Here is a 27,716-nt window from a genome sequence, read left to right on the forward strand (position 1 = left end):
CTTTTCACTTGGACCTTCATGACACAAGCACATGGTTAGGGACAGCTTGATTTAGCCGCTTAGGCCTGGATTTTATTTCCTTGGGCCCTCCTATCCATTGATGCTCAAAGCCTTGGATCCTTTTTACCCTTGCCTTTTGGTTTGAAGGGCTATTGGCTTTTTCTACTGCTCCTTCTTTTTCTTTCTATATTTTTTTTTCGCCATTTTTTTTCGCAAGCTTCCTTTTTCACTGCTTTTCTTGCTTCAAGAATCAATTTCATGATTTTTTTTCAAATCATCAATAACATTTCTCTTTGTTCATCATTCTTTCAAGAGCCAACAATTTTAACACTCATAAACAACAAGATCAAAAATATGCACTGTTCAAGCATTCATTCAAAAAACAAAAAGTATTGCCACCACATCAATATAATTAAATTAAATTCAAGGGCTATTTTCGAAATTCATGTACTTCTTGTTCTTTTGAATTAAAACATTTTTCATTTAAGAGAGGTGAAGGAATTAATGGATTTTATTCATAGCTTTAAGGCATGGTTACATACTAATGATCATGAAGTAGAGACACAAAACATAGATAAACACAATACTAAAAACCGAAAACAGAAAGAAATAAAGAACAAGGAATGAATCCACCTTTAGTGGCGTCTTCTTCTTGAAGGTCCAACAATGTCCTTAAGCTCTTCTATGTCCCTTCCTTGCCTTTGTTGCTCCTCCCTCATTGCTCTTTGATCTTCTCTTATTTCTTGGAGAATGATGGAGTGCTCATGATGTTCCACCCTTAATTGTTCCACATTATGGCTCAAATCTTCTAAGGAGGTATTGAGTTGCTCCCAATAGTTGTTGGGAGAAAAGTGCATTCCTTGAGGCATCTCAGGAATTTGTTGATGATGAACTTCCTCATGCACTTCTTGAGGGCCGTGAGGAGCTTCTCTTGCTTGCTCCATCCTTTTCTTGGTGATGGGCTTGTCTTCTTCAATGGGGGTATCTCCTTCTATGATGACTCCAGCTGAGTAGCACAGATGGCAAATAAGGTGAGGGAAGGCTAGCCGTGCCATGGGTGAGGACTTGTCGGCTATTTTGTAGAGTTCATTGGAGATGACCTCATGAACTTCTACTTCCTCTCCAATCATGATGCTATGGATCATGATGGCCCGATCCACAGTAACTTCAGATCGGTTGCTAGTAGGAATGATGGATCTTTGGATGAACTTCAACCATCCTCTAGCCACAGGCTTGAGATCCAGTCTTCTTAGTTGAACTGGCTTGCCTTTGGAGTCTATTCTCCACTGAGCTCCTTCCACACATATGTCCATAAGGACTTAGTCCAACCTTTGATTAAAGTTGACCCTTCTAGTGTAGGGGCGTTCATCTCCTTGCATCATAGGCAAGTGAAACGCCAACCTCACATTTTCCGGACTAAAATCTAAGTATTTCCCCCGAACCATTGTGATATAGTTCTTTGGATTAGGGTTCATACTTTGATCATGGTTCCTAGTGATCCATGCATTGGCATAGAACTCTTGAACCATCAATATTCCGACTTGTTGCATGGGGTTGGCTAGGACTTCCCAACCTCTTCTTTGGATTTCATGTCGGATTTCCGGATACTCATTCTTTTTGAGCTTGAAAGGGACCTCAGGGATCACCTTCTTCTTTGCCACAACATCATAGAAGTGGTCTTGATGGCTCTTGGAGATGAATCTCTCCTTCTCCCATGACTCGGAGGTGGAAGCTTTTGTCTTCCCTTTCCCTTTTCTAGAGGATACTCAGGCCTTAGGTGCCATTGATGGTAATGGAAAAACAAAAAGCTTATGCTTTTACCACACCAAACTTAAAAATTTTTGCTCGCCCTCGAGCAAGAAAGAAAAGAAGAGTAGAAGAAGAAGAAGAGAATATGGGAGAAAGGGGAAGAAGTAGGTTCGGCTATGTGGGAGAAGAAGGGGTTGTGTTGTGTGAAAAATGAAGTAGAAGGGAAGGGTATTTATAGGGAGAGGGAGGGTGGGTATTCGGCCATTTTGGGTGGGAATGGGTGGGAAAGTGAATTCGAATTTTATGAAGGTAGGTGGGGTTTATGGGGAAGAGTGGGGTGATGTGAATGGTGAATGGGGTAATTGGGAAGAGGAATTGAAGTGATTGGTGAAGGTTTTTGGGAAGTGTGATATGGGAAAGAGTGAAATGAGATTAGGATTAAGAGAGTGTGATTAGGATTAAAAGAGAAGGTGGGAATACGGTAGGTGGGGATCCTGTGGGGTCCACAGATCCTGAGGTGATTCTGTAGGGTCCACAGATCCTGAGGTGAAAAGAAATACCATTCCTTCACCATATAGGCATGTAAAATGCCTTCATGCATCATTCTGGCGTTCAAACGCCCATTGGTGCACGTTCTGGGCGTTCAACGCCCATGTAATGCATGTTTCTGGCGTTAAACGCCAGTTTCATGCTTGTTGCTGGCGTTTAACACCAGCTTGTCTCCTCCAGGCACATTCTTGGTGTTCAGCGCCAGGATGTTGCTTGTTTCTGGCGTTCAGCGCCAGAATGGTGCTCTGTTCTGGCGTTGAACGCCAGCCAGATGCATCTTACTGGCGTTGAACGCCAGTCTGCGCTACCTCCAGGGTGAACAATTCTTTTCTTCTGTTTTTGACTCTGTTTTTAATTTTTTTGATTTTTTTGTGACTCCTCATGATCATGTACCTAATTAAACACAAAAATAACAAGGAAACAAAATAAAATAAAATTAGATAAATAAAATTGGGTTGCCTCCCAACAAGCGCTTCTTTAATGTCAATAGCTTGACAGTGGCTCTCATGGAGCCACAAGGTGATCAGGTCAATGTCAGTGTGGTCCCAACCAAACTTAGAGTTTGGATATGGAGTTTGAACACCAAACTTAGAGTTTGGTTGTGGCCTCACAACACCAAACTTATAGTTTGACTGTGTGGGCTCTTCTTGACTCTGAACTGAGAGAAGCTCTTCATGCTTACTCTCTTTTGTCACAGAGGGGTGGCCATGTGCCTTAAACACAAGGTAGTCTCCATTCAATTGAAGGACTAATTCACCTCTGTTGACATCTATCACAGCTCCTGCTGTGGCTAGGAAAGGTCTTCCCAGGATGATGCAATCATCCTCTTCCTTCCTAGTGTCTAGGATTATGAAATCAGCAGGGATGTAAAGGCCTTCAACCTTTACTAGCACGTCCTCTACTATTCCATAAGCTTGTCTCACTGACTTATCTGCCAATTGCAATGAGAACAAGGCAGGTTGTACCTCAATGATCCCTAGCTTCTCCATTACAGAGAGTGGCATAAGATTTATCCCTGACCCCAGATCACATAGAGCTTTTTCAAAACTCATGGTGCCTATGGTACAAGGTATTAAGAATTTGCCATGATCTTGTCTCTTCTGAGGTAGAGTTTTCTGAATCCAAGTATCTAGTTTACTAATGAGCAAGGGAAGTTCACTTTCCCAAGTCTCATTACCAAACAACTTGTCATTCAGCTTCATGATAGCTCCTAAGTATTGAGCAACTTGCTCTCCAGTCACATCTTCATTCTCTTCAGAGGAAGAATAGTCTTCAGAGCTCATGAATGGCAGAAGGAGATTTAATGGAATCTCTATGGTCTCTAGATGAGCCTCAGATTCCTCTGGATCCTTAATAGGAAACTCCTTTTTGCTTGAAGGACGTCCCAGGAGATCTTCCTCACTAGGATTTTCGTCCTCCTCCTCCCTAGTGCATTCGGCCACTTTGATTAAATCAATGGCCTTGCACTCTCCTTTTGGATTCTCTTCTGTATTGCTTGGGAGAATACTGGGAGGAGTTTCAATGACTTTCTTACTCAGCTGGCCCACTTGTGCCTCCAAATTTCTAATGGAGGATCTTGTTTCATTCATGAAACTGAAAGTGGCCTTTGACAGATCAGAGACTATATTGGCTAAATTAGAAGTGTTTTGTTCAGAATTCTCTATCTGTTGCTGAGAAGATGATGGATATGGCTTACTATTACTCAGCCTATTGCGTCCCCCATTGTTAAAGCCTTGTTGAGGCTTTTGTTGATCCTTCCAGGAGAAATTTGGATGATTTCTCCATGATGGATTATAGGTGTTTCCATAAGGTTCACCCATGTAATTAACCTCTGCCATGGCAGGGTTTTCAGGATCATAAGCTTCTTCAGAAGCTGCCTCTCTAGTGCTGTTGGATGCATGTTGCAATCCGTTCAGATTTTGAGAGATTCTGTTGACCTGTTGAGTCAACATTTTGTTCTGAGCCAATATGGCATTCAGAGCATCAATTTCAAGAACTCCTTTCTTCTGAGGTATCCCATTATTTACGGAATTCCTCTCAGAGGTATACATGAACTGGTTGTTTGCAACCATGTCAATGAGTTCATGAGCCTCTTCAGGCGTTTTCTTTAGGTGAATAGATCCACCTGCGGAATGGTCTAATGACATTTTCGAAAATTCAGAGAGACCATAATAGAATATATCTAATAGGGTCCATTCTGAAAACATGTCAGATGGACATCTTTTGGTCAGCTGTTTGTATCTTTCCCAAGCTTCATAGAGGGATTCACCATCTTTTTGTTTGAAGGTTTGAACATCCACTCTTAGCTTGCTCAGCTTTTGAGGAGGAAAGAATTTATCCAAGAAGGTAGTGACCAGCTTATCCCAGGAGTCCAGGCTATCCTTAGGTTGTGAATCCAACCATATTCTAGCTCTGTCTCTTACAGCAAAAGGGAAAAGCATGAGTCTGTAGACTTCAGGATCAACTCCATTCGTCTTTACAGTCTCACAGATCTACAAGAACTCAGTTAAGAACTGATAAGGATCTTCAGATGGAAGTCCATAAAACTTGCAGTTTTGTTGCATTAAAGCAACTAGTTGAGGCTTAAGCTCAAAGTTATTGGCTCCAATGGCAGGAATGGAGATGCTTCTTCCATCAAACTTGGACGTTGGCTTTGTGAAGTCACCAAGCATTCTCCTTGCATTATTATTATTATTATTTTCGGCTGCCATCTCCTTCTCCTGTTCGAAAATTTCTGAAAGGTTATTTCTGGATTGTTGTAATTTAGCTTCTCTTAATTTTCTCTTCAAAGTCCTTTCAGGTTCTGGATCAATTTCAACAAGAGTGCCTTTTTCCTTGTTCCTGCTCATATGAAAGAGAAGAAAACAAGAAAAGAAAGAGGAATCCTCTATGTCACAGTATAGAGATTCCTTTATGTTAGTAGAAGAAGAAAGGGGTAGAAGAATCCAAACACAAGGGATATATGATGTTCGGATTTTAGATGAAGAGAGGTGAAGAGAAGTGTTAGTAAATAAATAATTAAATAGAAGAAGAAAAGAGAAGAGAAATTTCGAAAAATAATTTTTGAAAAAGAGGTTAGTAATTTTCGAAAATCAAAGACAAAATATAATTAGAATTAAAATTTAAAACAAAAAGAATTTTTGAAAAAGAGAGGGAGAATTAGTTAAGTGGTTTTGAGAAAGATAAGAAACAAACAAAGAGTTAGTTAGTTGATTGAAAAAGATTTGAAATCAAAATTTAAAAAGATAAGAAGATAAGAAGTTAGATAAGATATTTTGAAATCAAATTTTGAAAAAGATAAAATCTTTGAAAAAGATAAGATAAAAGATAAAAAGATATATTTGAAAAAGATATTTTGAAAAAGATTTAATTTTTAAAATTGCTTAACTAACAAGAAACTACAAGATAAGATTCTAGAATTTAAAGATTGAACCTTTCTTAACAAGAAAGTAACAAACTTCAAATTTTTGAACCAATCACATTAATTGTTAGCTAATTTTCGAAAATTAGATATAAAAGATAAGAAAAAGATTTTTGAAAATTAATTTTTAAAATTTTTGAAAATAAAAAAAAATGAAAAAGATATGATTTTTGAAAAAGATTTTGAAAAGATAAGATTTTTAAAATTGAAATTTTGACTTGACTTGTAAGAAACAACTAATTTTTAAAAATTTTTGACCAAGTCAACCCAAAATTTTGAAAATTTGGAGGGAAATAAGGAAAAGATATTTTTTGATTTTTAAATTTTTAATTATGAGAGAGAAAAACAACAAAAATACTCAATGCATGAAATTTTTAGATCAAAACAATGAATGCATGCAAGAATGCTATGAATGTCAAGATGAACACCAAGAACACTTTGAAGATCATGATGAACATTAAGAACATATTTTTGAAAAATTTTTAATGCAAAGAAAACATGCAAGACACCAAACTTAGAAATCTTTAATGCATGAAAAAATATGAATGCAAAGATGCACATGAAAAACAAGAAATTATCAAGATCAAACAAGAAGACTTGTCAAGAACAACTTGAAGATCATGAAGAACACTATGAATGCATGAGATTTTCGAAAAAAATGCAAGAAAAATTTTTAAAGCATGCAATTGACACCAAACTTTAAAATTAACACAATACTCAAACAAGAAACACAAAATATTTTTGATTTTTATGATTTTCTAATTTTTTTGTATTTTTATTAATTTTTTTCGAAAAACATTTTTAGAAAAACGAAAAAGAAAAGAGAAATTTTGAAAAAGATTTTTGAAAAGAAAATTACCTAATCTGAGCAACAAGATGAACCGTCAGTTGTCCATACTCGAACAATCCCCGGCAACGGCGCCAAAAACTTGGTGGACGAAATTGTGATCACTATTCTTTAAGTTGTATGAAATTATTATTGTGACACCAGTTGAATTCACAACTCCGTTCAACTAACCAGCAAGTGTACTGGGTCGTCCAAGTAATAAACCTTACGTGAGTAAGGGTCGATCCCACAGAGATTGTTGGTATGAAGCAAGCTATGGTCACCTTGTAGATCTCAGTTAGTGAGTGGAATCATAGGGTCAAATGGAATTAAATTGGATAAATAAAATAAGTAAAAGGGATAGAAATACTCATGCAGATTCATTGGTGGGAATTTCAGATAAGCGAATGGAGATACTGTATGGCTCAAGGACGCCTGCTCTCCCACTGCTTCAACTCAATCCTTCTTACTCCTTTCCATGGCAAGCTGTATGTAGGGCATCACCGTTGTCAATGGCTACATCCCATCCTCTCAGTGAAAACGTTCCTATGCTCTGTCACAGCACGGCTAATCATCTGTCGGTTCTCAATCAGGTTGGAATAGAATCCCTTGATTCTTTTGCGCTTGTCATCACGCCCAGCCTTCAGGAGTTTGAAGCTCGTCACAGTCATTCAATCACAGAATCCTACTCGGAATACCATAGACAAGGTTTAGACTTTCCGGATCCTCATGAATGCCGCCATCTATCTAACTTATACCACGAAGATTCTGTTGGGGAATCTAAGAGATACGCATTCAAGCTCTTGTTGCATGTAGAACGGAAGTGGTTGTCAATCACGTGCGTTCATAAGTGAGAATGATAATGAGGTTAACTTATCATCACATTCATCATGTTCTTGGGTACGAATGAATATCTTGGAATAAGAATAAGAGAGAATTGAATAAAAGACAATGGAATTGCATTAATACTTGAGGTACAGCAGAGCTCCACACCCTTAATCTATGGTGTGCAGAAACTCCACCATTGAAAATACATAAGTAAAAGAGGTTCAGGCATGGCCGAATGGCCAGCCCTCTCCATGATCAAGTGACCGAATATTCAAGAGATTAAACTGTTAAAAGATGTCTAATACAATAGATAAATGTTCTATTTATAATAAACTAGCTCCTAGGGTTTACATGAGTAAGTAATTAATGCATAAATTCACTTCCGGGGCCCACTTGGTGTATGCTTGGGCTGAGCTTGATCAATCCACGAGCTAAGGCTTCTCTTGGAGTTGAACTTCGAGTTATGATGTGTTTTGGGCGTTCAACTCCGGATCATGACGTTTTTCTGGCGTTTAACTCCAGACAGCAGCATGAACTTGGCGTTCAACGCCAAGTTACGTCGTCAATCTTCGAATAAAGCATGGACTATTATATATTTCTGGAAAGCTCTGGATGTCTACTTTCCAACGCCGTTGAGGGCGCGCCAATTGGAGTTCTGTAGCTCCAGAAAATCCATTTCGAGTGCAGGGAGGTCAGATTCCAACAGCATCAGCAGACCTTTTGTCAGCCTCTTTCAGAGTTTTGCTCAAGTCCCTCAATTTCAGCTAGAATTTACCTGAAATCACAGAAAAACACACAAACTCATAGTAAAGTCCAGAAATATGAATTTAACATAAAAACTAATGAAAATATCCCTAAAAGTAGCTCAAACTTACTAAAAACTATATAAAAACAATGCCAAAAAGCGTATAAATTATCCGCTCATCACATCTACAATAGAAACTCAGAGTCAAGTATAATTATGATACCTTTGAAGTTTCTCCGAGTTGTACTTCTCTTTTTTCTTGGCTTCTTTCTCTTTTTTTTGAGGTGGATAGGGCACATTAGGCCACGGGGGAAGCTCTCTTAGTCAGAAACTTTCCTCCATATTGATGTACTTTTTTGCCCGTTCTCATACTTTGTAAAGGGTGGTCGTGTGTCGCTTGAACATGAAGTCCAAGCTCCTTTAGGGGCAGCATCCGACTTGTTCTGATGCCGATGTGCCGTCGTCCGAGTTTTTTGTGAGGAGGTGGGGGTGGTACCTTGATGAACGAAAATTGTCTATCGGTAAAGAATTTCACGAATGAAATCTCGTTGCAAGTATAGTTCTAAACCAACAAACAATTCCTCAATCAAAAATTTGTTTGTCACAAGTACAAACCCCAATAAAAATAAACTGAAGTATTTAAACCTTGGGTCGTCTCTCAAGGAATTGCAGGGAAGTGTTCTTGTTATTGGCTATGAAGATATATTTTGGGGTTTTGAAATAATGAACAAGAAATGTAAATAGCAAAAGGAAAAAAAAAACTAACAGCTAAGAAAGCTCTTGGCAAGGTATGAGAACTAGAAGTCTCATCCCTGTTAACCTTATCAATTGTGAGAAGAATTGTTTATTGCTCCACTTAGTTAACCTCTAACTATGAAAGAAAGTCAAGTGAAAATAATCAACTTGAGTCCACAAGTCCTAGTCAAATTATAGTGAAAGACTAGCTTTAGTGGCATTCAAGTCAACTAGCAACCTCCAATTATCAATCAACAAAAGAGTTTGATAACTCAAGAGTCTCCAATTACTCAACCCAAGCCAAGAGGAGAAAAATCTACTTTAACATCCTCCCAAGCATTTTATCAAACCTTTGGAAGGCATAAAAGATAAGCAAGATAAAATTGCAAGAAATATAAATCTACAACTACCAATTGCAAGGAAATTAACAACAACAAAGTAAATCAATAATAAAAGAAATCAAATATAAATTGCATTAAAGGATAATAGAAGAAACAAGAGTGTATCAACAACAAAGTTGATGGTTTATTAATGGTTAAGAGAAGGGGGTTGAATCTTAGCCCCTTTTTCACTTAAAAACACTTGCTGTCCTTTTAGAGCACTTGAGGATATATTTCTTGTTTTTGTCTCGTGCCTAGTCAAGAGACATTTTCTTTTTGTCTTGTAACCAGCCAAGAGATATTTTTCAGTTTTGTCTCCTGAGCAGCAGAATCAGAAATGGAGTAGAAGAGAGAGAGAAATCACACCAAGATGTATCCTGGTTCAGCTGCTGAGTGCAATGCAGCCTACATCCAGTCTCCATCACAACAATGATGGAATTTCACTATAATCATCATGATTACATACACCAATTCTCCCTAGGAACTATCCTTCCTATCCGGGACAAGTCCAGAATCTAGCCCCAATCCTGAACTTGACTTGGTAACCCACCAAGCTTTCAACTGCTAAGTGCTAACCTAACTTGCAAGGGGATTCTCACAGAATCATGAAACATAACACAGATGTACAAAGGACGTCTAAGGACATCTATGGCTTTTTCTTTTAATTTTGTGCACTCTGCCTTTTTTCGCTCTATGGCTTTTTCTTACAAACCTCACTGTTTGTCTTTTTCCATGAGACTCAAGACAGACAAAATTAAACAGAAAAATACAAAATGAAGAATATTGAAGGAAAAGAACTTCTGTTAGCAGGGGTAGCTATAGGAACACTGTGCTTTCACTCTTTTCCTTGCTTCAACCCCGGGCTGTTCTCCCTTATTTATAGAAGCGGAAGCCTCCATGGTTGAAACTTTTGAACCAAGCTAAATTTCTTCTTCTTCATGCAAAATTGGTTCAGCCAGAGAGAGAGTAGAGGAAATCGAATGTAAAACCCAACATGCAATTACCTCTGAGTCTTCCTTTGTCACCAATCTTCATCAATCCGGGCCTTCCATCTTGACTTGCACTCCAAGAAGGATTCCTAGCCCTTGATGAGTTCTTGATGATGACAGCTCCATCTGCTCAAACTTCTGCCTCTTCCTCCACGTAGCTACGGTAGCTACCTCCTGTGGTAGTTGATTAAAAGCTGAGACGAGCCATCCCTCCAAGAATCTTCTTCCTCTGACCGAATCGATCTTCTTCCATTTTTGGTTATGGAAGGCTTAAGCTTACTTCACCACATCTTACCTTTTGTGGTAAATATTTTAGCCACTCCATACCTCAGATTTTCTTTTTCTTGAGATGCCATCAGCATAATGGCCATGCTACTAGCTTCTTCTACTTTCTGATGGTAGCTTGCATTAGCTTCCATATTTTCTGTGAAGTAACCGAAAGAGAAGAGAGAGTAGAGAGAGAAGAGAGAGAAAAGCAAAGCTATGGAAGTAATGAGTGTTATCAAATGAAATCAATTAAGATCAACTCCCCATGCTTTCTTTCTAGTAGCGTGTAAGCTACACTTAATGCCATCAAATCACTTTGCATTTTCTCTTTCATGTTTCCAATGTCTGCATTAACTTCTCTAAATAAAAATTTGAATTCCATTAAAAGATGAAAGTGGAATCCGTTGAAAGCATGCAACATTGACTTTCTCTCTTTTTTTTTTTAATTCGGACCAACCCTTTTGGTCTTGTAGAAAATAATAATTTTGGGCTTGTTTAAATAAATCTGGCCCAATAATCATAGCAATAATTCAGCCATAATAATCAAGACATTTTTTAAAACCAAGGCTGAATTTTAATTTCACATGGGGCTTGCTATTTTGGCCCAAAACAAAATCTGCAAGTAACAAAATTATTAATAGCAAATATGAATTAAGGATCAAATTAATAATTTTACAATTAATTGTTTTAATAATATTTGATCATCATCAATCTTGAATTCGAGTTTTCCAAACTCATCAAAAATAAATAAATACAAAGGGTAAAATACTAAACTAGGAAAGCAAAGGTAAAGGAACAAGAAATTAGATAGGAAAAGTAAATCAAAGCATGAATTAAACCTAGATCTAAAAAAGAAAATAAAATTAAGAACCTAATCTAGAGAGAGGAGAGAGCCTCTCTCTCTAGAATTCTACATCTCTCTCTAAAACTAAGTGTCTCAATGATCCCCCTTGCTCCCACTTGAATTCTGCATATAATAGGCTTAGAAATGAGTTGGATTTGGGCCTGGGAAGATCAGAAATTGCCCCCAACATTTTCACTTTAATAAGGTCACGTGCGAGCATCGACGCGTATGCGTGGGTCACGCATACGCGTCGCTTGACATTTTTCCATCCACGCGTACGCGTCTGTTACGCGTACACGTCGCCATTTGACTTCATATCCACGCGCGCGCGTATGTCACGCATGCGCGTCGGTGAGTGCACCCCAAATCCTTGATTTTCCATGAGTTCTCCACTTTGCATGCTTTTCTCTTCACTCCCTTGATCCATTCCTAGCCTTTTCAACCTGAATTCACTAACAAACACATCAAGGCATCTAGTGGAATCGAAGGTGAATTAAAATTAGCAAATTAAGGCCTAAAAAGCATGTTTTCACTCTTAAACACAAATTAGGAGAAAGTCATGAAACCATGTTATTTCATTGAATAAATGAGGGAAAAGGTGATAAAATCTCTAAATTAAGCACAAGATAAACCCTAAAAATGGGGTTTATCATACCTACAAGATACTCCGATGCTTAAGTTAGCAAGGTTTTTAATTAGGTTTTAGTAGATTGGGAGGTGAATATACTTGAGGAGTGTCGGTGTATTTATAGTAGAGTAGACAACTAGTTTTTGGAGTAGTTCCACCTTTATTGGTTGATAACCATTCCCTTTATCTTGTGAGTTTGTTGAGATCTATCTTTTAGATGAAATAGAAATTGTATGAGATATTCGAGAAGACAATTATTTATTTGGAGTAGAACTGGACCTTCTTATCTTGCCCGACCTCTTAAAAAGTCAGGTAACAGAAGGTTTTTAGTGGGTCTTTATTTTTAATTGACTTAATTTTATGTTTTAGGTCAAAATATGAACACTATTTATAATATATTGATTATTTAATATGCAGGATTGAGGATATTATCATAAAAAAAATACAAATAATGTATAAAATTATATTAAACTTGTGGACCAAACACTTCTACGTACATAGTAGGCGCTTTTTTAGGCGGAGACATCAATAATTAAGCATGGGAACCATTATATTTTGTATTTATTTATTTATCGTATTAGATAGATTCTCAAATATATATATATATATATATATATATATATATATATATATATATATATATGAAACAAGAATCCAAACTTACATTAGCTTTGCTCTATTATAACATGTGTTGGATCAAAGTTATTTGTGCGTTGAGAAGAGGACATATTTAGGGACATCAAGAAATAAAAGGTTGGGGTCTACAATTATAGTATTCTTTTTCCTTTTTCTTTTAGAAATTTTCATATCTAAAGGGTTACATACTCCAGCATCTCATATCATCAGCGATAATAAGAAACCCTTTGTTTTTTATTTTTTGTTTTTTGGTTTTAATGTCTCCCTTCTAAAAGGTATCATCATTTGTATATTCACATCAAATCTAGAGAATATATACCTATTCTTTACTAAATCCACATTAAGCTGGTTAAATCAAACTAAACTATGTTTTGCACTCTAATTGGCTTAATTCTCTTATTATTGTTAGTTGGTTCAATACAAGTAATCCAAATATGATTAATTCCAACTTTGAAAAGTGAATTCGTAAAGAAGTTAAAGAACAATGGTTGAGTGACCAATGAATAGCTAGCTTATTGATATCTTAAACCTTAAGCTTCAATGGCGAAGGTTTGGTAGCTTTCTCTTAAATATTAAATAGACATTAGTAACGCGTAGCCCTCTTTGAAATATTTACAAATTTTGTCCATGCACCTTTTGAAATTGCAGTTCAATCCCATTATTTTTATTTCAATTTTAATCCATTATTTATTTATTAAACGTTAATTAAAGTCTTCACCAAATGGACAAAAAAAAAGTCAAGTAATAAGTTTGGAATAAAATGTTATATGCACAACAAAAATCATAATAAATTAGTTATTATGTATCAGCATATGGTTATGAGTAATGTTATATGATTAATAAATATTATTATTTTTTATTAGTATTTTGTTAATAATAATTTGTATTCATATTTAAAGATATTTTACATATAAAAAATATATAATTTGTATCTATATTTATCAAAATTTTACACATAAAAATTAATACAATTTACACTTATATTTTTTAAAATTTACATGTATAAATTAGTAAAATTTATTTATTATAATTTAATATTTATATTGATCAAATAATAACCAAAACTACTAAAAGTAGCTTCAAAAATTTTTTTGTATAAAATATCATCGTTGCTATCATCACCTTCAATTTTTAGTTTATACGTGTGTACAAAAATAGTGTGTATAAATGTGCGAATAATTATATGGTGGCATAAAAAAAGTTCATCATATATGTATATATAAAAAAATTAAGCTTAATGCATTTTCAGTATAAAATGTTTTATACATATATTCAATTATATAATAATATATCAACAAAACTAATTATTTTTTATATTTATTGTATAAAGAGTCATCTAAAAAATAATGTGATTATATAATTATATAAAATATTTTATACTGTCAGTATATCAAAATTAAATTCTATAAAAAATCATTGTATATAAGGTTACATATTTGAGGATTTACAAAAATTTTTATTATAAAATTATAAATAAATTAAATTATTCATTTATTATAGATTTAATTATTTTATTATAATAAATTTAATTATTCTAATGAACCAATTATTAAATTAAGATATATAAATTAATATTACATAATACATAATAATTTAGTGACTGATTTTGACCGTATATAAAACATAAAAAAACTTATTGTCGAACTTATGTTTTTTTATGTGCAATACACATAGAAACTATATTTGCATAAGTCTTAAACTGGAAAAACAATATATGAATTGACGAGAGGTATGATGATAGGTAATTTAATTAAATATATTAAAATATGTAATAATTTTTAATTATTATTTTTATATAAAAATATTTTTATATGAGTAGTCACCTATTTACTAAAATGTGATAGTTTTAGTTTAAATTATATTAGATTGGGGAATTGAAAAATCTCAAAATAGAGAAATTCAGTGAAGTTCAAATGGAACTCATACTACAAGAGAGGCTTGTGACGGTTTTTTTTATGATTAACGACAGTTTTAAATTATCGTAAAATCAAATGTCAGTAGCTAAAGGAGTCACCTTGGTTATTGGCGCGGGAATAAAATTTTGCGGCAGTTTTTAGTAACCGTTGGTATAACCGCGGTTATATCAATATTTTGCGGCATCCAAATAAAAAACCGCCGCTAAATGTGAGTGCTCCGATTTCGCGCATGCTTACTGGCAGTTACCGACCGCCGCTATTTAACACAGTTTTTTAAAGTTTGCAGCTATTTTGCAGTGGTTTTAAAACCGCTGCAATATAGAACTGTGAGTTTCGACTATGTTTATCGGCAGTTTCAAACCGCCGCAATCTATGACGGATTTTCAAAATTTTAGATCTTTTTCGGCAATTTAAAACTGCATGCTAATTTTAAAAAATGTTTAAAAAATTTGGTGTTTTTTAAAAAAAATTGCGGGTTTTTTTGAAAATTTTATAGATATATTTTTTATGCTCTTTGGATTTTTTAATACTTTAAGTCTTAATATTTTCATGCCTAGAATTTAAACTTGTGGCAAAAACAAAAAAAATATATGTAAAATAAAATAATATATTTATAAAAATATCAATAAAACAAATCTCTTGCAAAGATTTGCATAATCAAATTCAACTAAATGTTTACTTCAAACCAAAATAATTCATATCCTAATATATTATTTGTTACTCTATCGTTACACGGAATTCATGCCTGCAACGATGTCTAGTGGTAGCTCCTCACCGTGTCGTTGAAATAGATATCTCAGAGCACTCTCCATTGCTTGCTTCTTTTTCTTCGCTGCTGCTGCTTCATCCTCGACCGCTTTCCTTTTCAACTCCTCGGCTTCCATCTCTGACTGTACTTCAAGCAGCTTTCTTTGGGTCTTCTCTACTTAGACTCCATTATCCGGCGGATGCGAATTCGGACCAAAGAGTTGGCTAGGAGTCGATCCGAAATTCACATCACACACTCTACCCGGTTTCTCTTTTTCGAGGACTTGAGAAATGGAATCATTTTGAGACAACACTCTAGAAGAGTCATCCTATTGCTCAATCTCCTTAAGTCTTTCCTACAGACATAAATCAGCAAATACAAGTATTTTGTTGATTGGTCTATCTCATGTCAAGAAAATGCCAAACAGGATTATTAACTGCATCACTTTCATCACAATAAAATAACATTCAACCATTACAAGTCTATAAGTATATTAATGTGTCAACAACTTATACTCTCATATTAATAAAGGGATCTATTTCAAAAAATAATGGAGTAAAATACAATAAATTAAACAATTACCCTATTTGAGATCATAATTCTATCGATAAATTATAATAAGTAGTATTTACACCAATTGCACTTGCTTCATCATTGATATAGGAATCATATTTTTTTTGTGCACTGTGATCCATAACTCTCTTCTATTGACTCTCCTCCTTGTTGTTTCGACTATAACAACAAAGTTTATGTCATTACTGTATTCCACACAATTAAGGAGAATGTAGACATAGAGATAGTCTACAGAGTGAATATAAAAGTAAAGTACCACTTCTTACCTCTATATTGCCAAAATTTTTGAACCACTAATGTGGGTATATAGTTATTTTGATCGATTCATCGCATTTTTCCAACACTTCTCCTATTGGTCCATCAGAGATAAGCGGCGATTAGAAACTGATTTAAAAAGAATCAATGCAACATAAATTGTATTGTTGTGTACCAAATGATATACTAGATTACTTGTGTCTCAGATTTACTGCGATAGTCAAGGTACCATCTCCAATCCTCTCGATTAATTCTCGATGGGCGGTTCTCAATATTTTGTTTAGTCGTTGATGTTGGGTCATAATAAGCATCATACGACCTCAACTTTGTATCTTTACAGGACTTCCCGATACTTTTCAAAATATTTTTCTTGATAGTTCCTTCACTATCTTCATCAAAGTGAAAATTTTGCTACATAGATAATACAATTTATTAATAATTATCAAATAAAGCAGATTTAATTCAACATGGATATAAACTTTTACCTTGATACATTCGTTATAAACCTTGTCTTTAGTGGTAATCTTATGCCAACTTTCCTAACAGATAAGAAATTTTTCATATTCAGATCCTAGCAGACCAAGAACGCCATTCAACAGTCCAACTTCGTCTCCAATTGGTTGCTTTTTGTTGTTGAACTTGAGCATGATCCTTCTACTGTTAGGCCGTTCCATAGCCTTCTTCACACTTAATTTTGCCAGCTTGATTGTGCCATCGAAATCTATAAAGAATATAATACCTTATATGTGTATCCGTTGTGGACAGCATGCAAAAAAATTAATATATAACAAAGAGTTTAAATCATGTTGAACAAGAAAAATTATTTATATGTTATCGATGATCTTAACCGTCCAAAATTCTATAGTCTTCTGTCCTTTGCGACTCTGAGCTCCAGAAGTAACAAAGATGCCGTCAACTTCTTAATCAAGAGAATCTACCTCATTTGCATTAGCGTCCAAGTTTACATGGAAAGAATTCAAGTTCTTTGACATTATTTGTGCTTGTCTGTGATGCAGGCCTTGGTTCACTGCGCGGTCGATGGAACGGGCGTGAAGTTGCAGGGACACTATCACCACTGGGAGGGGAAATTTGAGAGTCATCATGGTGGGAAGCCGAAGCCATAGGCGATGTCGTTTGAGGTTGCTGACATCTTGGTCCTAATTTTGATTTTTTTGTGTAACGACCTTTCCTAACCATTTTAAATTCCTAATACTAAAATGTAGAAAAAAAATATCACATTATCTCCAACAACACATAGTGCTAGTAAGTTATGTTTGTACAAATTAACCAGAAAAATATATATACAATGCAAGGAGTTAACCAACACAATACAAAGTTATAAGCATGTATGCTCTTTTGATTATTTTTAAAGGAAACTAAACACAAAGAAAGAGGTAAAAAAAACATATCAACCAAAATAAGCATATAACCGGATTGCTAGTTAGTTTGCAGCTGCCATGCATTTTTTTCACGGTGAAAAAGAGGACACGGGAAATTTTTTCTCGCGATATCCTTAATCTTCCCCACAATTGATTTGGGGTTGAGTCCTAATTAAGATGACATAAACAATGCATAAAATTTCCCACTATCCTTAATCTTTCTCACATTTTTTTAGATCTCTCTAAATATTACTAATTTTGTAAGGCAATAGAGGAGTAATACAAAAGTTCGAAACAAAAATCTAAGGTAATCAAAACATATTGCAATCTAATACAATAATACTCAAAATTCAAAATCGAAACTTAGCGCACCGTTTTGGATTATCCTTCATATAACCTTAGTTAGCTAACTGCTTAATTACCTAGTATTTACATATATAAATTTCATATTAAAACCATGAGTCAGAATCAAACATGTTGTGATCTTCATTCGAAACCAATTTTATATTGCAAATTAACGTCATTGATTATACAAATTAATACTAATTAACATCATTGACTATAAAACACCTACCATTAATACTAATTAATATCGCAAATAAGAAGAAATAGTTAAACGTGAGATGAAAATGACAACAACTATACTATTCCCATCAAATGATTGTACAATATATACAATCCAGGGCTGTAAGTTAGAGCTAGGATGGAAGACAATGTATAAGGATTGGAAAAAAAGAATTAGGGCAGATTGAGGCTACTTTCAAAATAAGAATAACAATATATATAAAGCTGGTGTTATTAATTATGTTAGTGTTTTAATAATAATAATAATAATAATAATAATAATAATAATAATAATAATAATAATAATAATAATAATAATAATAGAAACAACATAAGACACCGTACTAAATTGTTATAGCACCAGTAAATTTCATTGTTTATTAATATATTATTTTAAAATGAATAAATTCCATTAATCTTTTTTAAAATTAAATGATAGTATACACAATATTTATTAGGTAAATCTCAAAAATAAAAAAAAGTTATAAGATAAATAAAAAAATTCATATAAAAATCAAATAAACTTAAAAAAAAACCTCTTATTTAAAGAGAAAAATTAAAAATATAATCATTCAGATTCTCCTCTCTTATTAACATGAAGTATTAAGATGAATGAAATCATAATAGCATATTATACAAGTATATTTTATTCTCCCCTTACTTTAATACTATTTTTGGATAATTCAAGAATGGTTCCATTTCACTAGAACAAGATGAGCTAAAGGGTCAAGGAAACAAATTAAAACATACATTATCGTCAAATTACAAGCAACAATTAAGGGGTACTTCCTAGAGATAAAATATAACATATTTTCGTTTTAAAGTGAAATAAGATATATCATTTAATTTTGTTAGAAAATATTACATTCTGAGTATTAAAATTTTATGAGAAACATGACTCTTTTGAGTTCTAAATATACCTATGTTATATTTAACATAACATTTTTTCCGTCACTTATTAACGTTCTTATAGGCATATGATCAATAATCACTTTGTCAACTTATTTCATACATATATAACAGCTGGACCTCATTATTGTTTGTACGATCAATAATTTGAAAGTCCCATTGTTATCAAGACAAAAAGGTTTCACGAGTCTTGACATTTTCTCCGCATAAGTACAGGAATGACAGTTGGACACTAATTATCCCATGCATCCCCCGAGTGGTGAAGGTTGCAACTTGCTGGTCCCAACATGAAAGAGAAAAAATTGATGACTAGATAGTTTATGGTCGATGCATATGGATCCCTCTTAATATCCTCAATTTGTGTTATGTGGATATAGCATGAATTTAATTTGATACATTCTCAGCATAAAACAGTTTCAATTTATACTATATTCAGTTATATAATATCATAATAATAAAAATAATTATATTTTATATTAATTGTGTAAATAATGATTTAAAAATAAATATAATTAAATAACTATAAATAAATATTTTACATCACCAATTCATTAAAACTAAACTCATATAATTTATAATTTATAATAACAATTTGTGATTATTTTCCTATGAATCCCCCCCCCCCCTTTCTTATTTTGAACCTTATTCATTTTATGTGGTTAAGCAGTTATAACGTGACACATATAAGCCTTCTAACCTTACTATACTTCAAATACGATTTTTTTTTTCAAATTTTCTTTTAACAAATATTGTTAAGTGTGATATTTTTATCACATCATATATTTTTTATATTTTTTTTATCTTACTTAAAAAATTATATAATAAGAGGTTATAGTTAATATATCAACTCACTACAAAAAAAAAAAAAAAAAAAACCTATGGTCATCATAACTAGTAAAAAAGGTGACCATAGATTTATGGTCACGGTTTTAAACTTATGGTCACGATTTTTTACCGTGACTTATTCTTTTGTGGCTATAAGTCTATGATCACGGTTTTTTTTATCTATTGTCACAGTTTCAATTTTCAAATTCTGACCTTTTAGGCCACGTTTTTTCATCGTGACCATAGGTTAATCTATGGTCACGTGTAAAAACCGTGACCATAGCCTTATCTATGGTCACGGTTTCACGGTGACCATAGCCTCTATGGTTACCCCTCCTTAAAACCGTGACCATAGCCTTATCTATGGTCACGGTTTCACGGTGACCATAGCCTCTATGGTTACCCCTCCTTAAAACCGTGACCATAGCCTTATCTATAGTCACGGTTTTGACAGTGCCATAGCCTCTATGGTAACCCCTCCCTAAAACCATGACCATAGCCTTATCTATGGTCTAGCCTCTGTGGTCACCCCACCTAAAACTGTGACCATAGTCTTAACTATTTCACCGTGACCATAGCGTTTATGGTCACCCCTCCCTAAAACCGTGACCATAGCCTTAATTATGGTCACGGTGAAATGTTTATGGTCACCCCTTCCTTAATTATGGTCACGGTGAAATGTTTATGGTCACCCCTTCCTAAAACCGTGACCATAGTCTTATCTATGGTCACGGTTTTTTGTCGTGACCATAGCCTCTATGGTCACCCCACCTTAAAACGTGACCATAGCCTTATCATGGTCACGGTTTTCACCGTGGCGATAGCTTATCTATGGTCACCCCTCCTTAAAACCGTGACCATAGCCTTATCTATGGTCACGGTGTTTTGCCGTAGCCATAGCTTATCTATGCTCACCCCATCTTAAAACCATGACCATAGAGTGACCATAGCCTTATCTATGGTCACGGTTTTTTGCCGTAGCCATACCTTATCTATGCTTACCCCATCTTAAAACCGTGACCATAGATAATTACAAATTTTTTTTTATATTTTTGATATTTTTGATATTTTTTTATAGCATAATCATACACAACTAGAAAATGGTTTAATACAGACAGATTTACAGACAGATTTGGTATATATTACAGATGGATTTTTGGTTACCGACGAAATTACCGACGGATTTTGTCCCTCTGTAAAAGCCTCGTCGGAAATTATTTACCGACGGATTTTTTTCCGTCGGAAAATTACCGACGGATTTTTACCAGTTACCGACGGATTTTCCCTCTGTAAATTCTCCCTCCATTTCCTGAAGGCGACAAACTTACAGACGGATTTTTCGTCTGTAATTATAGACGGATTTTCAGACGGATTTTCTGCCTATAATTACAGACGGATTTTCAGACGGATTTTCCGTCTGTAATTATAGGCAGATTTTCAGACGGATTTTCCGTCTGTAATTACAGACGAATTTTCAGACGGGTTTTCCGTCTGTAATTACAGACAGATTTTTCGACAGATTTTCCGTCTGTAATTTAAACTTTGAAAAATCATGATTACAGACAGAAAATCCGTCTGTAAATCCGTCTGTAAGGTAAAATAGAATTTTTTACTTTTTCTAATTACAAAATAAACTTGTTTTCATACAAAATAAATATAAATTTAATACAAATTTTTATCTAATTTATATTCGAATATTTATAATATTTCAAAAAATAAACAAATTCATCGTATTATCAAACTAAAAGAAAGGTACTATATTAAACAAGCAAGTCAATATAATTCAAAGCATAAAGAAAATATATTGATACATCAACTATAATCCTCAATATATTTTTCAACCATACTAAAACTATCAACCATACTAAAAGCTGTGTTATTCTCCATATTAAAACAGAAATTGAAAAATGCCAAAAATCTCTATATCAGTTTAGACCTCAGTTACAACAATCTCTCAGGTGAAATCTCATCTTCTCTTGGGAATCTATTGAAATTAGAAGCACTTGATCTTTTCCACAATCAACTCACTGGAGAAGTCCCTCCACAAGTTGGTGACATGAGCAGCTTGGGAGTGCTTTAATATTTAACTGTGTGTTAATTATGACAAAAAGCAACACACATCTGCAAGCTGTCAAAAAATTAATCCAAATGAAATAGCAAGAAGAAATTAATATGTGATCAAGAATGTTCCTGACACACAAAGCCAAGCATGGACAAGAATGGTTAGATAATTGCAAGTAATTAACCTCCAAGTTCTTAAAATCTCCTATATAGTTAAGTTTTAAATGACAGGATTGAACTTCATATATGTAATTGAAAATGTGATCATAGTAGTTTAAAGCAATGCAAGACAACAATACAAGAAAAAACAATACCTGAATACTCTGAGTTGTGATGTTCTGATGGATCAGGAAGAATTATGAAAGTGATAGGTGGTGGTTATTGTGCTGATCAATTATGAAAATTGGTATTATACTATTATAGAAGTGGGGTTTAATTTTAACAACAAGAGAAGAAATAAAGAGGAAGATATTCTCAATTCTCAATAAAAATAACTCAAAAAAAATACACTATTATAGAAGTGGGGTTTAATTTTAACTCATTTTGTGCATTAATAAGCATGCACATTGAACAATTAGCTCGCCAATGCTTGCTTTATTTGCGCAAGTAGTTCTACACATTTTGAAGAGTTCACATTCTTTGTTACAAAATTTGAATCCAACCAACAGCTAATAATTGTTTTAATCCTTCATGTCATTGCTTACACAGCTAAAAAGAAGCAAATGGGACACTTGAAAAGTATAAAATGTTAGATAATTCTATGATGAAGAGGTTTTTGTGTGAAAAGAATAAAATAATATATAATTTATGTTAAAAATTAATAAAAATAAAATAATACATTCTCTTAAATAAGTATTTAATTATCTATTAAAGAAAATCTTTATTTTTTTTAGCATTTTTTCTCTTAGTTTTTATTGTAATTATTGCAGCTGATTAAAAACTTATTAGTTACTTACATAACATTTTCAATAAGGGAGTCCACATAGGACGAGTTAATTAATAGGCTAACCAAACATTAAAAATCATTTGTAACATTACCAAAACCAGAAACACCATAGCCAGTTCCAAGTTCAATTACACGTTTTCCTTTAAGTTTAGCTGGAGAAAACCTTCCCTTTCTGCAATTCCGTTCCTGAAAAAAATAAATAAAGATACACCTTAAGATATTAGAAGGTGAGAGAAATTAGATGCAATATCTAAATAAGTTCATTAAAACCATGTTTAGATTCTAAAACTAAATTATATTTATGACAGGACAGTTCAGAAAATGTTAGGAGGATCAACAACTTACAAGAAATTTGGCAAAAACAAGTGATGAATCCCACACTTTTGTTCCTAAGTGCTTTGAATTGGGATCCTGACAAAAAAAAATTGGCATTGTCAAATATTTTATAGATAAAGAGGAAAAAGAAAAAGGAAAACTTCGGGGGGTAAATAATCGAATAATGAATTCAAATCCTAGAAGCTAAAGAAGAAACAAGAGAACATCCCGAAGTAAAAAAATATAAAAATTCTAAGCTCATGAAAAATTATCAATCATGACTTGCAAATTTTCTAAGGGGACTCTTCCCTATAGCATTGTATATATCTAATCATTTCCGAGGATATCGACAGTACCTACTTATCGAGCAGAATCATAGAGTCACTAGGGCAACAATATGAGCCTCTTCTACACCAATCATACTACTCAAGAAGGTTTTTACTTGTACAAAATTTCAGCTTGCCTGACATAAATCATATCAACTAAGGCAAACCTCGCTCGGCTTAAAGGAAAATGTAACTTCAATATACTAAACGAACAAAGGTGTTAGCTGTTATTAATCTACCTGCATTAAGACTATATATATATATATATATATATATAATGCAAGTTCTGTTCACCAGTTCCATAAAGAACACCTTCTTCAAAGTACCTTCCTCTCAACAAAATGGGATAGTTATAGAAGGTATACTTGAAAAAGATAAATATACCTGAGTAAACTGCAATTCATGGCCCAAAACCTCCAGTGGCATTTCAAATGTGGTTGGAGAATTTAACCTGTTCGAACAAACACAAGTGGTATGACACACATCTATTCTAAAGCACATAACCAATAATGACATAAAACAGTAAAACTAAAGTGATATTACAACATATGTATTGACAGGCATCACCATATGATTTTCCTTAGAAGGGGAAAAAATCAGAAAAGAACACTGCTGGCTGGCAGGCACAGAATGATTCAAAAGAATACAAATTTCAACAAATACCACTACTTAATAGCAATTTGTGCTATCATCCATCATAAGAAGAGGAAGTCAAAGCTCAATATGACATGCTAATCAAAGAAAAACAACCAAATAACATAAATAACTTCAAATCTTTATCCAGACAATAAAACAAACAGGTAGTGTTCAACCAAAGTGAAATCACAGAAACATCATATAGAACAGAAGAATTGACAGGTCCTATCAATAAAATGGGCAACACATCCCTTTAGATTATATAAGGTTAAGACTTGAGTTTAAGAAAGATACCTGTCAAGTGCCATAAGATCAAAGTCTGCTAAATGAAAAAATCCCAGATACGAAAGACAAATCCAGAGGCTCTATCTCCCACCTGAGTTCATATATTGCTCTTAACCGCTGAAAAATAATAACAATAATTAAGAAAAAGAGCATAAATTTATGAAAAACATAGTAAAAAAGGAACAATGTTAGAAGGGGAAGCAACAACATTGAAGAAATGAGAGTGAGAATGAAAGAGTGGTTCGAAATAAAGAAACATTTCTAGTTAAATTGTAAAGAAACATCTAGTTAGACACAAAGAACCTCACCTCCCATGTCGCTAGACCCTTCATGTAGCCAGGAAGACATTCAAATTCATATCTAACATATGTTCTGTCAATTAACCAAAAAAAGACAGTTAAAATATGTGAATATGATAGAGACGGTTATAATATTTAGCTTTCCACACAGAGATGTTCAAGGAAACAAAGTAAGAATGAAAATGAACTCTACTGTACACCAAAGGCATTCTCGCACTGACAGTTTTCCATAATATGAATAAGTGATCATTCAGTCATCCTCCTCAATAATTTTAACTTCATATCTTGGTATCTCTTTCAAACCAATAGAATCAGCAGCATGTGAAATGCTCATATTTATATCCTCACCTTCAAAAAAAATGGAACTAACATAAATCTGTAGAGTTTTAGAAGTGTTTGAAACACTTCACATAAAATGAGTGCCTTGATCATATTAGAACTGCAGAGTACCTCTGATATTGTCGGATTCCTGAAGAACCAAGAGAGAAAAAAAGAAGCAAAGATTATATTGAAAGATCATTTTAGTCCTTTGACTAAGTAGGAATAACTCCATTTAGGCAGACACTTAATCAAAGCTACCACACACATTGAAATATCTATTATTGTCAAAACAGATTTGCATGTAATGCTGCATCTCAATGAACTAAGCAATAGGCAAAGTGCGACACTAGTTTTGAAGATAAAGAGCCTAAAATCAATGAAACAACAACATATGCATTAAAAGATAAGAAGCATACTTGTTGAGCTAGCTCCCTGGTAGGAGAGAGCACGAGGCAAAGAGAACATTGTAAATTAGAGACTTGGGCAAGGAAAACCATTTGATGAGAAAAACTGCAGCCAAAAACAGAATTCAATAAGCCATTGATTTGCAGCAACAAATACATATATGGACAAACGATACTGATTTTCAAAGAATGAAGAAAGTGGTAAACTAAGCAAGCAAACCCACCATTTGTCACCCTGCTTTTCAAAAAGTGGTAAATTGATCTGAAATCTGCACCACATATTGATGCCTTTTTTTGTTTATAATCCAAATGAGTAAGGAACAGAAAGAGAGGAACTAAAGTTGTACCTTCTAACTGCTTGAAGTCATTCTTCAAAGTCAAGATCGAAAGTATCGTTGCAAGACTTGCCGTCGAGCTGTGGTGCGGGTGCCTCTGCAGAGAAAAAAATGAACAAGTATATTTTGAACAAGTATATGTGCAATCTTCCTAAGCATGGCATATATGTGTGGAACTATGTCCTTCTATTTTGAACAAGTATATTTTCACAAACTATATAATGCTATATATAATTTAAACTTGTATTAATGAAAAATGAAAAGTATATTTAGGTATCAGTTTTCTACTTACATACCAGAGATTGCACAGAATTAGTTTATCAAAATCATTGACTGTGATTTGAGAAATAAAAGAACAAAAACATAGACTCACATTTACATCAAATCAGAACCACATGGTCGGCTGCATTGCAAATTACAAAAATCAAAAGCTGAAAAATATATATAGGACTACTAAATTTCAATATCATCAACAACCACCTTAGATTATTTTTTCTGTTACATAACTCCTCAATCCAATTGAGAAACAAAAAGAATCAGTAAAGGAAAGAAATATAAATCAATTGAAGAAAAAAGTGGATTGTTGAATGTATTACCCCAGAAGAATTCAGACGCTCCTCCCAAGCTTTAAAAACTGACTTAACACTTCCTGGTCTTGCCTCATTCAAAGCAGATACCTGAAAAATGATTTTATATTTTTAACAGAATCATTGGAAGAATCAGAGGAATTTTTTACGACTCCCAATTAATAATTGCTTTGAAAGACACATAAACCATGAAACCATACAAGCACTCATAAACACACCTAAGCATGATCAAAATGAACAGCAAAACCCAGCTAGGCATTTTGTCAAGCACTAACTGTGCATTACACTTTCAATGTGATTCACTCAGTAATAAGCATACATATACTCCAAATCCAACACTGGAGAAAAAGGAGCTGTTCACAACATTGGAGAAAAAGAGCATTTACTCACCGGCTGCGAGGAAGAAGGGCAGTGGCAGAAACACAACGGCGACACAGAGAGAGAAGGAGAGCGCTCGAACAGAGGAGACGGCCAACGAGCTTTCAAACGACGGCGAGGGAGCTTCCAATCATGGCAACACAACTTCCTATGACGGCGACAGATCTTCTACGGTGGCGGTGGAGGCTTTGTCTGTGTAGGGGTTGCGGTGGCTGCGCCGCTGTGGGGCTGCGAGGCTGTGGGGGTTGCGGGGAGCTGCGAGGGCTGATGCGGGGGCTGCGTGGCTGCAGTGGCGGCAGAGACTGCGGTGGCTGTGGGCGGCGGGCTGCAGGGCAAAGAGTTCGAAGGATGTGGGCAAAGAGTTCGAATAGAGTGTGAATGGAGTGTGAATGGGGGAGGTGATAAAATTAGGGTTTTCAATATTTTCGACGGATTTAATTTAAATTACAGACGGATTTTCCGTCTGTAATAATTTAATAAAACGCGCATTTTGTCTACTTAATTACAGACGAAAAATCTGTCTGTAATCATTCCACAAAAAAAATTAATTTTTTTGACGGAATTATAGACGGATTCTCTTTTCCGTCTGTAATTTATGCTAATTTATTTTTTTTGTTTTCCGACAAAAAAATCCCTCTGAAATTTTGTCTGTATTTCAGTGGGATAAAATCCGTCGGAAATATCCGTTTTTAATAACTAGTTTTCTAGTAGTGATATCCCAAAATTTTGATAATTACAAAATCAATTTACAAAAAAAATTAAAAAAATCTAAATCATAAAATTTACATTATAAACTAGATATATTTTTAATTCAAACAACACAAATCAAAATTAAATATAATTTATCTATTATATATAATATCGGATAAAGTCCCTTAAAAAAAAGTAAAAAGACATCAAAAAATACTTAAAATTTAATTTTATGAACTTATTATAATATTTTAATAATTAATTGATTAATCTACCTTATCAGCAGTAGCTTCATCATTCTTAATAATCTCACTGACTTCTTTTCCATCATCAAGTTTGGGATTTCATTTCCAACAAAATTAGGACA

At 34.0% G+C, this 27,716-nt stretch overlaps 1 protein-coding gene across 26 annotated transcripts; it reads right to left on the minus strand.

Annotated features, from left to right (window-relative positions):
• Positions 1–21,570: 21,570 nt before the first annotated feature.
• LOC112796758 (uncharacterized) lies at positions 21,571–27,071 on the minus strand. Of its 26 annotated transcripts, none has more exons than XR_011881115.1 (13): positions 26,672–27,071; positions 26,291–26,371; positions 26,068–26,097; positions 25,707–25,791; positions 25,372–25,465; positions 24,983–25,103; positions 24,644–24,707; positions 24,345–24,452; positions 23,799–23,865; positions 23,119–23,184; positions 22,866–22,959; positions 22,142–22,213; positions 21,571–21,894 (listed from the first exon to the last, which is right to left on the minus strand). XR_011881115.1 is itself a non-coding variant. In XM_072235538.1 (13 exons), exons 9-13 carry the CDS (start codon positions 24,356–24,358, stop codon positions 21,791–21,793), a joined length of 345 nt encoding a protein of 114 aa, XP_072091639.1. In that variant the 5' UTR covers positions 24,359–24,452; positions 24,644–24,707; positions 24,856–24,982; positions 25,085–25,103; positions 25,372–25,465; positions 25,584–25,628; positions 25,707–25,791; positions 26,291–26,371; positions 26,672–27,051; the 3' UTR covers positions 21,571–21,790. The 26 variants fall into 26 exon arrangements, 11 of the variants coding, with proteins under 11 accessions (XP_072091639.1, XP_072091640.1, XP_072091636.1 ...); XR_011881114.1 differs by having other exon boundaries at positions 24,856–25,103; XR_011881120.1 differs by lacking the exon at positions 26,068–26,097 and adding an exon at positions 25,584–25,628 and having other exon boundaries at positions 25,085–25,103; positions 26,672–27,051.
• Positions 27,072–27,716: the final 645 nt, after the last annotated feature.

This window comes from Arachis hypogaea, chromosome 4 (assembly GCF_003086295.3).
Source record: "Arachis hypogaea cultivar Tifrunner chromosome 4, arahy.Tifrunner.gnm2.J5K5, whole genome shotgun sequence".
Lineage (NCBI taxonomy): Eukaryota > Viridiplantae > Streptophyta > Magnoliopsida > Fabales > Fabaceae > Arachis > Arachis hypogaea.